Source organism: Tympanuchus pallidicinctus, unplaced genomic scaffold (assembly GCF_026119805.1).
Source record: "Tympanuchus pallidicinctus isolate F22 unplaced genomic scaffold, pur_lepc_1.0 scaffold7, whole genome shotgun sequence".
Classification (NCBI taxonomy): domain Eukaryota; kingdom Metazoa; phylum Chordata; class Aves; order Galliformes; family Phasianidae; genus Tympanuchus; species Tympanuchus pallidicinctus.
The window spans coordinates 15,126,247-15,141,529 of NW_026294791.1; the positions used below are offsets into that span (position 1 = coordinate 15,126,247).

A 15,283-nucleotide genomic window follows, 5' to 3' on the forward strand; every position below is an offset into this window, starting at 1 on the left:
CGGGACGTTGAGCTCCGGGGCACCGCACTGCAATGAACCCCCACTCCGCTCCCGACGGAAGGAGCGTGACCGTTCCGCCGTTCGGCGATTGCCGCACCCCGGCTGTCACTTCTCCGTCTCCCGTATTTGTCAGCGGTTTTTCCAGACCCGCTTATTATCCCTCCTCAGCGGGAAGACTCAGCCGGGCCTCAATTAGCTACGCGGATCCAGGCGCTGCGAGAGACACCTCGCCCGGTGTCCCGAGACGGGAAGTGACTTCCAGGGTCACCAATCCGAGGGACTTTCAGTGTGTCGCGTGCGTTCTTCGCCTCCGTTCTCCAACGAGGCTGCGAAGGGGCAAAGCGGAGAGAGGGCAGTTCTGCGGCACCGCACGGAGCGGGCGGCGCTGCGGGATGGAGCTGGAACGAACCCAGCGGGATGTGGGCGCTGCCCTGCAGCTCCGTGCTCTGCGAGGGCGGCTTCCACCTTACAGCCACCGCGCCGGTAAAGTGCTTGTAAATAAATACAGCATATTTTATAGCTCTAACCACTTACTTTTTTTTTTACTTTTTTTTTTTCTTTTTTTTTTTCCCACTCATCGTCATTAAATTCATTAGGAATAAGGAGAAAAAGGCACTATCAAATTGGTACCCAGAAGAAAAAAAAATATATTACTTACGAAGTACATTAATTTCTTCAACTACACTTGTCCATCCCAGCGGGCCCAACAGCACTGTCACGGAGGGGGGGGCGGGGTGCTGCAAAAGCAGGAAGACTCAGTTCAGTGTAACTGTAACAAACGTGGCCTGGGCCTGAGCAGGAGGTGGGAGGGTGAGAGCCGGGAAGGAAACTGCACTTTCTGTGCTTTAACCCATCAATACGATCGCACCGACACGGACATTAAAAGGGAATTTCTAATCTCACCGGGCCCCAAGGCGGGGGGACCGCTCCCCCCTCTGCCCCGGAACCCAAACGCAGCCGGGGCAACGCGGGAGTCGCGGTGGGACATCCCAGTGTCACAGCCCCGGCGGCCTTCCTGCCCCCCACCCCGAAATCAGCATCCCCACAGCTCCGCACCGGCCACTTCTAGGCGTCCCCGAAGCAGATCCGCAGCTCTCTCCCCAGGCAGGAAAACGTCCCTGCGAGGTCCGCTAAGCACTGCTGCTTGCGGATTGTATTTGGCTAATTAACAGCAACAGTGTCCTTAGATGTCCGCGCCGCTGCCCTGGGCCCTCAGAGCCCTCGCCCGGCGCAGCGCTGCACACACACGGCGTCCCCCCGTGCTCCCGGTGGGGTGCGGGATCAGGGCAGGGACTGCTCCGTTCTGCGCGGCTCTTCCATCCCAGCCGCTGGAGATCACACTGCGAAGGGACTGGGCAGAGCACAGACGGAACCACCAGGTCGGGCACCGACAGAATGGTTCGGCTTCGCCGAGAGGACCCGCCTCACTGCAGCCCGGAGCTGGGTGCCTTCGCGCACCGCAGCCGGTCCAGAGCTGCGGGCAGCCTCCCGGGGGGTCACGGGATGGAGCCGGGGCTGCTCAGGAAGGGGCGGGTACCGGCGGACAGTTGCCCGGAGTCTCGGGGGAGTCACCCGGCGAGCAGGAGCCCATCGTGGCCAGAGATGATAAGAAACGAAGAAGGGGGCTTCTCCTGGCGCCTACAGCCTCCTACCCCTCAACCCCCCTCCCACCTTCGAAGCAGCGCGAACTGCGCGCTGGCAGATCAGTCCTCCGCATCTGCCACCGTGTAATTCACGCAGTTCGCCCCGCACACGGATGGGTCACGACGCCTCTGCGCTTCCCTCCTGGCTGCCGCCCGCCCGGAGCCGCCCCGTGCCCTGCGCTGCCGCTCGGGAGCGCCGCGCTCGGTCGGAGCCCCTCCGCAAGTCCGTACCTACACGCGCGGCGTTGCGGCGGCTGAAGCTGCTTCGTGACGCGGACCGGAGTCAACGTGTCGGTGCGCCAGAGCAAACGGCCAGAGCCTTACAGCACAGACGTCCCGAGGCTCCAGCGAGAAGCATCGACGCGGATTTCAGCTGGAGCATCTGTATTTCGCTGTCAGTGCGATCATACACACTCTTAAACCACAAGACTGTTCTTCCTTCAATAGATTAAAAATAACGGTAACGATTAAAGAAGCGTTTTCGCAGCATCTGCTTGAAGCGCCCAGTGAAACGCCCGCGTTTCAACTTTCTGCCATCAGCGATTCAGGCTCACGCTGCCCCGCCGCACTGCCCGCTCCCGGCACCCCGTCCCGGGCCCCGCGGGGCCTCCACCGCCCGGGGGTTCCCGTCCGCCCAGGAGCCGCTTTACCTGCGGGCGGCGGCGGGACGGCACGGTGGGCCGGGTTCGGGAGCTCCTCTCGCTGCTCGCCCCGATTTCTCCCGAGAAAACGGCAAGGCGACTGCTGCGTTTCCCCGTTCGCCCTTCGCATCCCGCGGCGCGGAGCGCGGAGAGCGAAAAATCAAAAGAAATAAACATTTTAAAAAGTAGAAATTACAAATATCGTTAGCGGCTCGCGGGACGGCGGCTTCAGCGCCAAGCTCGCGGGCGGCCGCAGCGCAGTGCTCCGCGGGCAGGGCAGCGCAGAGCAGCGCAGGGGCGCAGCGCGGTACTCCGGCGGCGGCGGCGCGGGAGCGGGGCGCGGAGCGCTGGGCTCGGGCGCTGCCGCCGCCGCGCGGTTGCGGCGCCCCCTGGCGGCCGAGGAGGGCGCGGCGCCTCCTCCGCCATGTCGGGGCCTCGGCTCTGCCGGACGGAGCCGTCCCGTCCCGCCCGCGGAATCGTCATCCGGAGCCCGATTGGAAGTACTGATTGTCTAATCACGCCACGCTGCGGAGCGTAACTTGTCTGCCCAATTAGCTAGGACAATTATTAAAATGCGGCGGCCTAATTACGTCTCAATTTAATGCTGGCAAACCCGCGCGCAGAGCGGTAATTAAAATCCTCTCCTTGGCTCTGCCTTTAGGGCAGGGGTTGATGAGGACCTGTCAGGGGCTGCGCCGAGTCGAGGCAGCCAGGCGTGTTGTGCAACATGACCCCGCATTGTTAAGTGTGTCAACACATTAACCTGAATTCCCTTCAGCCCCATATCACGTTCGGTGGGAGGAAGAAAGGGGCTAAAACACGAAGCATTTTATTAAAAAAACATAAATTCTTTTTAATTAATGCTGTAAGAGATCTGACGCGTTCCGAGCCATGAGTGCTGCGAGTCATGTCGGGCTGGTGCTCCTAATTACTGCAGGAAGGTTCGCTCAGCCCCGGTACAAACGCTTCCCTCGCCCCTCGCTTCCCGAAATGGGCTTTCTGTGGGGCGGTGTGTTTGCTAAAAGGCAGCAGTTGGCTCCCAGTGATAGAGCTGATTACCAGCTTTGTGTTTGATGATGGAACACAGCGAATATTGACTTGCAGAGAATCAAACAGAGGACTGGAGGCGTAAATAAAGCGGTCAGGATTTAACACTTGAAAGGAGCTAATAAAGTTGAAAATTAAAAATCATAATATTGGGATAATTTCTAAATATTTATTTTTGCAAGGCGCTTATGTTGGCTCAGAAGTCAGCGTTAAACCACAGCCCGATGAGGAATCAAGGCCCACGGGCTTTGAGTACACCCACGGGTGGGGGCTGGGAGCCCACCATCCCCTGGCCTTGCCCCCTGCAGGCCAAGCCTGCTCTGTCCAGCACGGCAGCAGCCTCCCCTCGCGCATCCCTTTGGGCCTGGCACACGGCAGATGAGCCCCTCCCCATGCATGTGCCCCCACCTGGAGGTGCCCCCCCGAGCTCCCTGGCTGGCGGGCCGAGGCGCGGAGCTGCACAGTGGCTTGTTCTCCTGGCTGTCAGCGTGCCTTCCTCCTGTCAGCAGCAATTGACTGGTCAGGTTCATCCCTGTACAGCGCCCGTAACAGCTCATTGACAGACCGGTGACCCAGCTGGACCCGATAATGGAAAACTATTGATTTCCCTGGGCTCGGTGGATCTACAGTAAGTGCCCAGTATAATGTCATCAACTGTCTTAGACTCCAATTGAGACAAAGTATCAAAGGCACTTTGCCTGTCCTGGCAATGGGCTTGCAAATTAAACATCTCCAAGCAAACACCGAGGTGGCCTTTCCCGGATTCCCCTTAATAAGCTGCAACTGGTGCCTAATAAGGGACCCCCTAATGAGCACTTAGTGCCTGCGCCATTGCCAAGAAACCGCAATCCAGGAGTACTTGGCCCCTGGCTGTCTGTTCCATCATAGAAGCCTGTGTTCTGCATTGCTTTTGGTCCCTAGAACCACAAAGGGAAGCAATGCCACCCTTCCCACACATACCATCCCATCTGGGGCCAATGAGCTCCATGCACTGCTATAGCAGGAAGCTATTGGGATACACCTGGCCCAGGGCCTGTGGGCCTGCAGGCAGGGATGGACACCGGGGCGACACCAGAACGTACTGGGGACATTGCATCAGGCCCCACAGCTCCTCTTGGGGCTCAGAGCCTTCTGAGCTCAGCTCCTCCCAGACCAGTGAGGACTGCTGTCTGGGCAGGAGGAGGGAGCTGAGACAGCCCTGTCAGATGCCAGCACACATTTAACTCAAGCTCCAACCCCGGTGGAGACTGGAACAGCTTTGTGATCCTAGCAAAAAACTCAAGTGACCTTGGGGAAGTATTTATTTTAGTGGTGAACAAGGAGTCAATTGTATTAAAAAACACCAGCTCTATCCTCAATGAATTCTCAGCACCTGTGACTGCCTGCTCCGTGCTTCTCCCACACCCTCATGCCATGGCTCTGCCCACCTCAGGCACACACGTGGCCCCACGTCCCTGCAATGTACTGCATGCACGTAGCAGGGGAAGTGCATTGCCCAAACATGACTGCAGCTGTGTTTGGTTCCCACATACGTTACTTTCCTGCACGCTTGGCACCACGCAGCCCGGGCTCCCAGCACCACGAGCTCGGGGGGATGCTCAGAACCAGATTGCTCATCTGCAGAGCCTCAGGGGTTCTCAGCCCCCCTCCTGCCCACTCACTGGACTCCAAATCCCGTGTCAAGCGGAGCGGAGCTAACACCTACACACTGCGCCCTTCCTCGGCACAAAGAAGGCGCTCAGGCCCTTGGACAGCGAGCTCCTGAGGCAGGGATTATGCTTTATAGCATTCTGTTGTCATATTTTCCCCGCTGTAATGTTCCAAGCACATTTATGCCATCTATAAGATGAAATTAACAGACATATTGGAATCCACAGTGGCACAGAGAGGAGAATATTAGAATAACCATGTACATTTGCTCCCGCCAGCTGTGCTGGCTGCAGCGAGCTGAGCCCAGCCAGCAGTGAGCCATACCCATAAATCACAGCCCTGCACACCACAGAGCCAGGCACTGCCCCAAGCCCCTTCTCAGCTTTGCTGCACAGCATCCAGCTCCTCACAGCCCACACCCGGCCCCAGCACCCTTCCTCATCCACTGAGCCAGGCTGCTGCCTCGTCCGGCCACAAAGGAAGCACGTGAACACAGTTCCCCTGCAAGCACTTGCCAACAAGGGCCACTGGAAGGCTTGTACAAAAGCCCGGTGCTCCCTGGGTGGTTATTTACCACACTACCAAAGGTATTTGCTGCGGGATCAGCTGACCCAGGGTTCAGTAAAGGGTATAAAAGGAAGGAGGGCACTGCCCAGAGACCCAGGCCATCCTCTGGGAAAGCCCAAATGGTGGTTACTAACATTCACAATTATGTTTGTGCAAATGATTGATTCTCCGTAGAGCAATTGAATGAAACAAACAAACAAATAACAAAAACAAACAAACACAAAAGCACATTCAGATCCACTAAATGAAACAGTGAAATTACACTTCCTGGTTTTCTTTGATAGAACAAAAAAACCTGTGTATGTTTTGCATTGAAGAAGGTGCTTTGTTTCAGCCAAAACACTGCATGTGGGGCACTTGCAACAGAAAAATAAAATTATCAAAAGAAATAAACAAAAAACCCACCAAGGAAACAAGAGGTTGGATTCACCACAGCTGCTGTCATTCCTCTTTTGTCTGCTAACCCAGCAATTAGGGCACTGACCCGGGACATGGGAAATCTGCGCTCAGCCCCTCGCTGCCCGGGGGCACGCAGCCCTGCAGCTGCTGGCACAGAGCTGGGGTAGCTCCCCTCAGTCTCCCGGTGGCTCCACTTCCCAGCAGGCACCCGGTGCCTGGGCACATGGCAGAGCTCACAGTGCATCCTCCTCCACATGGTCCAGGTGGTTCCAAACGTGCCCACCAATCCCCTAAGGCACAGATGGAGCCCTCCTTCCTGGGCACGTATCACAACGCGGGTTTTTTTCCTCAGTAAACGAGCAATGGAGGTAAACCAGTCCTTTGGCTCAGATAAATGCTATATTTCTCTAAACCTAAATCTCTTCCCACCTTCCTAAACCACACTTTACTGCAATCTCAGTTATTCCCCCAATCTGCTTTTGCCTGTTGTATATTTTTGGTGATATTAGGAGACTCAGATGCTAAGAGGAGTTCCTTAATATGCAGTTACTCCTTTTTGTTACCCTCTCGGTCCCTTCTAAGCACAAGCAGCTCAGGAGCAGCGGGCTTCAGCCCAGCACCGAGCTGCCCAGCAGTGAGTGCAGAGCCGACCGCCCAACCAGAGCTCTGCACAGCAGCAGCTCTCACACTGCTTTCATGTCAGAAATGAAAGCAATGGAGATTTTTTTTTTTTTTTTTTTTTTTATTTGGAAAATCTGATATTTCAATAGTACCATTTTTTGTTAATTTCTAAGTTATCTTCATTGTTTTAATCACTAATATTTAAAATTATTTCCTACTATGCATTTCTATTAAAAAAAAAACGTTCTAGTTTATCCAATTATTGTAATTTTTTTTTTCCTAGAAGGTAAGTACACTGTCTGGCACTGCTTATGGGCAAACTCTGATGGCTGAGCAGAGCTCTATCATCTCTCAGCATCTGATCACTCTTTCTTGCAGACCCTCGGGGGACTCCCTGAGCAAAGCCATTGCTGTGAAGAGTCCTCGCTCGCCCGAGCGCGAGGAGCACTGCTCTGTGAGGAGCATTAAACCCCTGTGCTCCCACTGCTCTGCAAGGGCCTCTGGCACAGCATATTTACAGAATAACAAAGCAGGGCTTCGGGCCTTTTTATTCTCATATGCCAGTAACATCGTTCTCCTACCATGCTCCCATGCTCTGCATACTGTGTAATTTAGGGCATCTTCCTCTTGACAGCTAATAGTCTCAAATGCTGTAAATGCAGTAAATCTTCTGAACCTGTCCTCACACAGGAGTTAAATCATGACGCAGGACCAGCTGATGACAATCCCATGACAGCTACCATGTCTCTCCAGAACTGCCAACCAGTCCGCCGCATTGTTCGTGCTGCTGCTTCGCCACTGCTCAGTCTAAATTCCATCTGGTTGTTTTTATTTATTTGCATTACCAGGAAGGGACTTCAAATGTGCAGCCCAGTATCCAAAGCCACTTAAAAACCCCAGAGTCACTGGAGTTAGAGCTGAAACTGCAGCTGCAGGGAAGCATAAGGTGTTAGTGCTTCTATGGGCCAGTGAAAATCCCTCTTAAGAACTCCCTAATTCTAACCCCACATGGGGCATTCTTAATTCAGCCTTCCTCAGAGCACCAGGTGCTCTAATGACATCTCATCCTGGTCTCTTATAATGTGAATAAGGTGAACAAATGCTACCTCGGTAGCAGGGACAAGCCTTTTGTTGTGCTTTGCTCATATCTGTGATGATTTCATTGCGGGCTCCAGAACTCCCTCTAGCAGGCCTCTCTGATGTTCTCACATCACCCAAGAGTCTCAGTGAGGGATTCCTACGATGCGTTTGCTGGTATCTGTTTAGAAAAAGGTCCAGGCACAGAAGGCTGTGAGCACTCCATGCCCATCTGCTCCATAAATTCCTCTGTAAGGTTTCTTGCAGAGCACAGCAGATGCCTTACTGGTCAATTCCTGCTCTTTCTTTTCTCTGAAGTTGTTGCTTTGTGCCTGGCGGACAGAGCCTGTGTCTGCACCGCCCAGCCTGACATGGCTCTATCTGGAGGAAACCGCTGGGTGCAGCACATGGCTGACTGCCTGCACCACTTTTCTGGCTTTCATTTCCCAGTCTATAGCATACACTGCTATTCATTCATTCATTTATTTATTTTGTGAGAGACAACAAGTTCCTCAGGTCTCCTCTCATTTACCCAGCTTCAGACGCACTGCTCAGCCTTTCCCAGGTGCAGTTAATTGCTCATACTATTTGTTTACACAACACACAGTCCTGAAGTACCAACATATCTTTCCAGTAGATGCCAGGTGTCAGCTGTGTCTGTTCATCAAAAGCCCTGCACCTCATGCTTCTTACTCTCCAGCAGCAACTCCCCAGCAGCTCAGCCCAAGGGAAGGGCACGTCACTACACTGTGGCAGCCATTTCTGAGCAGTGTTTGTGGCAGCAGACATGCTCTCCTCTTGCCAGTCACAACCAGGAGAGGTTGTGGGGATTCCAATGAGAACTTAAAGGGGAGGAGCAGGGCCCAGCTCTGCCTGGTTCCAGCACTCAGCCTCTGCCCCTCGGTCCCAGCTTTGGTGCTCTGCTTCCTAGCTCCAGAACCAGCTCTACTTCAAATGTATAGGGATTTCAATCATTGAATCGTCTGAGTTGGAAGGGACTCTTAACGGCCATCTGGTCCAACTCCCCTACACTTGATGAGGTGCTCAGAACCCCATCCAACCAGACCTTGAGCGTCTCCAGAGATGGTGCACCCACCACATGTTGGAGCAACCTGTGCCAGTGCCTCAGCATTCTGAGACCAGGGCAGCAGTTGTACATCACATGCTGAGGGAAACAGCCTGCTTGGGTACTGACAATGTCTGACATCTGAGAGATAACCAGATAAGCAAACACTGTAGTAATTACTAATAATTGTTCAATACAAACACAAGAGGGGCAATGGAAAACCAAGTCTTCCCCCTCTTCTCCCCATCATTCGTTAAATTACACATCAGCTATGCCATCATGCAGGTTACAGGAGCCTCAGATTGCTGCTTGCCTGCAGCTAACACTGTGTGCACACGGGGTGCTGTTGCTCACATACTGCTGAGATGCTTGCACACATACAACTGAAATCACAGCTTAATTTCCTAAGAAATTCTTACCTACCATACTCATCATTTATCAATAAAACTAAGATCTGCAATGTCTTTGCCAGCCTTTAGCAAATATCCATTTCCCTTTGCTGACAGAAGCTAACCAGTTGCTTGTTCACAAAAATCATTCATGCAAATGTTCCATATTCTCAAAATTGTCTTTGGAAAGGCTGCCAGGAGTTAAAAAACAAAAAGGCAACATCTCACCTGTATGCAGGCAAAACAGAAACATGGCGCTGAGTGTGCAATACCAAACATTAGAGACCTTCAGGGCCTTCAGCAGGTCCGAACTTCACAAGTTTGGGTTTCTGCTGTGCATAGTATCATTTCTAGTCACTTTTAAATGTCCAATTTCCCCTTGGGTCCAACTACACCTCCCTGTGGAATGCATCAGAAAGTGGACCATTAGACACACGTGAGAATGCTGAGCAGCACTTTGTGTGTGTTCACACCAATGTACGGCTTGCCCCAAAAAACCTCAACAGCGTGGCCTGCGGTAAAGTCCTGAAAACAAGAAACAAAGAAAGGAAAAAGAAAACAAGGACATAAACAAAAAACTAGGAGAACAAAGTAGGAATGAAGGTAACATGAAGGGTCTGGTGGGTGACCTCAGGGAACTACAGATGTGATTCACAGCTGCTCCAACTTAAGAGTATATCAGATGTTTAAGTGCACAGAGGTTGGGAGCACTCAACAGACTTTAAGTAGCAGACTATTGATATGGAGGAACAGGCATGAGGAAAATCATGGGTTTCATGGTGTGGGTCTCTGACATGAAAGGTATTATAGTCATTACTTAACGTGTAAGCCCCACCTCTTCAGAGTTAGACACGAGCAGCCCTTTCAGAGAGGCAGGCCAGCCGGCGTTAGGACAGCCAGCAGCGCTTACCTGGACTTCACAGAACAACTAGGGAGGGTATCCACAGGTGACAGCACCCATTATTTGTATTAGATTCAGATTTATTCTTGGCACCCAGCTCTGGTGATGCTCCCTCCACCACCAACCCTTGTTCCTGGCATCCAAGACCAATACACAAACACCAGCTCCTGCCTCACCTGTCGGCATTTCAGGCTACAGCCAGCGGACGATCTCCTTGCCTCGCTGCTCAGCTGCTCAGGGAAGCAGACCCAGGTTAGGGTGGCTTAGCAGAAGCATGCTGTGCATGCTCACCTCAGGGCAAGGGGAAGAACACCAAGAAGCCTGCAGTGTTAGAAAGGAACATTTTATTGCAAGAGATTACAGACCTGGCGCTCTGGCCAAAACGTTTCCATTACATTGAAATTGCTACCCACGTTATCAGGCAACAGCACCTACAAAGCACGCAGATTGAAATACCTGAACTCACGATGCAGTCGACCTTTTTAATAAGTACTGTTCTAAATAGATGCCTTTTTTTTTTCTTTTCTTTTTTTTTTTTTTTCTCTAAATGGAATCAGGACTACGTGAACTGATTTTTGGAATAGGAAACTAGTGGTTAAGCATCCAGGCCACTAACTACTGTGGTAAAAACTTGGAAAAGTCTGCCAACTGTAGTACTTAAGTGAGGAGGCTCCTTTCACAGACATTACAATTTATTAAAAAATAAGTACTTGTTATTTACTGTCATTTTTTTCCACATACTTGCAGCCATTTTTTTCCCTGTAGATTTTCCAGATCAGGTCAAAGACTGAATTAATGAATAGCCCCTTTAAAGTATTACTGACTTGTAGGATAATGTGGGATGAGCTCAGAGAAAGCATTTGTTTCACAACAGCTCTGTAGGAACAGCCCTGTAAAGCTGGCCTTTCCAAGCCTCACGTGTATGCACGCCTCTGAGCCCAATTCACAATCCATGTTCTTCCTGTGAAGCACTTACCTCAGACCTTGATTTTCCTGAGCATGGCTGAAAATGTAGGACTCCAAACATAAAACATCTGGCTCAGGACAAGAATGCCAATTGTTAAAATCCCTCTCTTTGGCACCTTTCATGCTCCCTCTTCCCTTCCCTGGTAGCTACTGTCTCAGTACGCTTTTCCTCGCATCAAGAAGAAGCCTCAGTCCAGCCCTGACACCACTGCCAGGGCAAGGTGACCCTGAGCCAGCAGAAGTTCCACCAGCACGCAGGGCTGGGCTGCCTTGGCGCATGGGTGCCAACCATCTAACAGCACAAGCCGCACGATCCATGCGAAGCAGCACATGGCCAGAAGGAGCTAAGTGCCCAGGGATGTTTTCCACACGTACAGCCTTACCACACCATCACTTGGCAGTGATTACCACATGCACCTGAAAAGCACATTTCCAAAGTCTTGCAGAAATCTCTTTCAAGGAATGCAAATAGAGCTTATTCTATTATTATTTTTAAGGATGACTTGGAAAAGCACTGGGACTGAATACACAGGCAATCATCTTACAAAGTGTGGAGCTGGACCTCTGGTTTCCTGGCTTGAGTATTCTGACACTTCTCACAATTTTCCAAAAGCTCCTACTTACAGGAGCTTTACCAGAAGGTAGGGTAGGTGCTGGAAGAGGAGTACAACTCCTGAAGACTGCAATGAGGAACCAAAGCCAACTGACCACTACCAAGTATGACTAAACAACTGCAGTCTTTAGCCTGAAGCAATACAGCCAAGGTGAGCCAAGTCACACCTGCGCTTATACGTGCAATTCCAGACGTCCTGCTCTTCAGCAGACTGCCATAGAGCTTCTCTAACCCAGCAGTACACCCAAGACAGTGAGACTCCCTCACTGATGCCAAGGTCTAAGCGTGCCACACAGATCTCAAAACACGAGATCTGTACAATAAAGTGACTGATTTAATGAACTCCACCTATTCTATTAGAACCTGTGTAACTCTGGAAAGGTGAGCTTCTATCTCCCAGTCAGTATTGACAAAAGATGTTTAATTCCAAGCAACAGAAACCAAACAGCCCCATCTGAGACCTATAAGCTAAAGAAAGCTTGTGCACTTTTTGATCATTCAGTCCATCAGCTTTATATGCAATGAAACCACTAATCAGAGAACTTCCAGGTTATATTTCAAAACCATATTATAGCAAGGATCTGATGTAAGCAGGGCAGGAACATCGACAAAAACCACACAGCTAAGCACTCAGGCAGCTCCAACACACACCCAAAGCCTGCCAATGAAAGCAGCAGCTCCTAACCAGAGAACGTCATTTTGGAAACCAGCCAGGACTAGAGCTTTCTCAACTTCAGACACAGCCTTATATTTTTGGTGTTCACTACTGCGGCTGAAGGAACTAAATAAATTTAACTAGATTTATTATTATAAATCTAGACAGGGTTTTTTTTTTTTTTCTTTTTTCTTTTTTTTTCTCCAAATGCTAAATTCTGCACGGTATGGCTTTCCCTTATAAAGATTCTAGATAAATATAATTTGCACTTAATTGAACTTTTCATGTTAAACAGCAACAGAATCTGGTGCTCTAAGGCACCCTTTTTGGTGACATGAGTAAACAACCACTCAATTAAAGCATTACAAACATTCAAGATGATCTGATCGCTTCTCTCCGCTCCAACATGTTGCTGTAAATACGTAATTTTCACATCATATAAAAAAAATCCCACAATTATATACAAATTCAGAATTTTTTAGTCAGTCTGTATACACATAATATGTCTGCAATACACTTCAACACTCTGTTTATCTTTCCTAAGATCTCTGAAGCAATTTTTATTTCTGGCCTTTAGATGGACTGATGGGTGTTTTCCAGGTTAAAAAACAAAACAAAACAGTAGGAATACATTTGGACAATGAAGTTTATGTTACCAGTAGGAACGTGTACAGCAACACACCCGACAGCATTAACCAAATGATAACCCTGCCAGACAGAGGACGGCCTTGTCTCAGGACTCCATCCCCCACAACTGCTTGTTTTTGGTTCATCTGTTTTATCAGAACGTTAACAAACCCTGTGTGTTAACTGCACACGTAGAGGCAGATCAACATCATTCACATTTTCCACCAACCAAATGTAACGTGTCTGAACAAGTCATTTTATTGCAAGTAAACTTATTTTTACTTAAGATAATGAGAATATTTTAATTTCAAGCAAGACAAATCCATTTCACAAACTTAATTCACACAATGTAAATAAATGCTTCACATTATAGACATTTAGATTTTCTTTAAACCTTTTTTATTTAGAGATTTTTCTGGTAAGGAGATATACCATAGGAAAGCAATTTCACTGGCAGTGAGGTATGTATATACTCTACCAAAATACTCCTCTTGCTTTAACTGCTTTTAACTTTATTTACATATAAGGAAAATATCAATGCATATCCTTGGCTTAACTACAGTATTTGTTACCCTACATGAGTAAAATGAAATGTTATTTGCATACAAAATTGATTTGTAGAGGAATCTGACTTATGATTTAAACAAAAATCATGTTTCAAAGACAGTTTGAATGAACAAACACAATTCAGCATGACCAAGACACCTGCACCATATTTCCATCCTCACAGCACATTTATTTCAGTAATTCTGTAAGTAGGTCCTTAGCATGAGCATAGTGTTACAGTTTTCATACATATAATCACATCCAAAACAAGCTCTAAAATTTAAGTTGTAAACATTCTCTTCATATGTAGAAACATTTCAACCTGTGTTCAAATTTTCTAAAATGATCAACCTTTTAAACAGAATTATAAATGAAAAGTCTACTCTAACCGTGTAGTGAGCAATGCTTATTAGTACATTTCTACAGTGTTAAATAAAATAGTAGAGAGGCAAACTTCTGTAAGCAAGTCAGACTTTAAGTAAATCGTCATAAAGAACAAACTTGTTAACAAAAAGATGCTTTGTAATAAAGAAAGTTGGATTGAATCTACTATGATACAAAAACATAAGGGTAAATACCATCTTTGTTGACAAGTAGGAGGTAGCATGGATGCACCACTTTATTGTCAGTGAGAAATGCAACTGAAGTAAAGAATATTTCCTTACCACAAATTTCCAGTATTATGTACATATTTATCTTAGAAATTTGTTTAGACAAGTTTCCCTCCACTTTTTAGTACAAAAAGCCTCATGTGATTTAAAAAAAACACTTACACACCTAGATAGAAGAGTACTAATTGCCCTATTTGAATGAAACAGTCTCTTGAACTATGAAGTAACATGGTATTTAATGCCCTAAAGTTGAGTAAATTGTTATTAGCAGTTCTTGATATTATACAAAACACTACATACATACAAACAAAATATAATATCTTATTTTACTATGTAATTTTTTTTTTTTTTTTTTTTGGAATAAACAGAGCCTTGATTTGGGTAACACTGCAGAGAACGTGGTTTCTTTGTTTTATTAAAATCTGTCTTTTAGTACCCATGTGCAACGATTTAAAAATGGCTGCCATACATGTAATGGTCTTGTATTGATAGTGAACACAGTAACTGACAAAAACATAATAAACCTTAAAAACACATCTTCCACCCTATATAAAATATAAAGACTACTTACTGCAACTGTTAAGTATTCAATTTATTTTGATGTTATTGTAATCCACTTCCTCTATTTTTGCCTTTAGGATTTATAAACATAATTTAGTGTAACAATTTATTAAAAAAAATGACAAAGTATTTCAAATTTACACCCAATTCAAATTGAAAATGTGTTCTTGTTCTATGATGCTGCTTCTGCCATCAGTAAAGAAAATGAAGTTTCAGTAATCGAAGCAGGTTTTTTAAGTAGCGATGTGACTTCAACCATGCCAGCTCCAGTCCGTGGAAGATTTGCGTTGACAATGTGTCGCTGCAAGTGCTTTATCCAGTCTTCTTGCACAGACAAAGGTCCTCGAAAGACCAGACCACAAAACCTATGCAAATATTAAAATTGTTCCATCAAGATATATCTAGCACTGCTCAAACATTATGCAAACAAAGCCCTAATTTTCTTCAAGTCTGCCTCTCCATATATTTAGTTGAAAATGTTAGTAACTAAGTAGTAACCACAAACACAATTCTCTGCAGTTCATACAAGTTATGTTTGTAATACTAGGAGTAACAATCTGATCCTCTTAGGGTTTCTTTTGAAGAACAGATTATTACTCAAAATGGCCAATAAGATTTTAGCTGGAGAAATGGGAGCTGGCAATTTAACAACTAAGTATGATTGATTCAAATTATCTTCTCCAAATTAATGAAAATAACCAAC

At 47.9% G+C, this 15,283-nt stretch overlaps 1 protein-coding gene across 7 annotated transcripts in view; it reads right to left on the reverse strand.

Moving 5' to 3' along the window:
* Positions 1 to 10,328: 10,328 nt before the first annotated feature.
* The window catches only part of ZNF644 (zinc finger protein 644), a 74,876-nt gene continuing 69,921 nt past the window's right edge, over positions 10,329 to 15,283 (reverse strand). For all 7 annotated transcript variants that reach the window (XM_052665928.1, XM_052665931.1, XM_052665925.1 and 4 more), the window contains one exon: positions 10,329 to 14,945. In XM_052665928.1, coding sequence (XP_052521888.1) covers positions 14,753 to 14,945 — 193 coding nt within the window. In that variant the 3' untranslated portion in view covers positions 10,329 to 14,752. The remainder of the gene's footprint in view (positions 14,946 to 15,283) is intronic.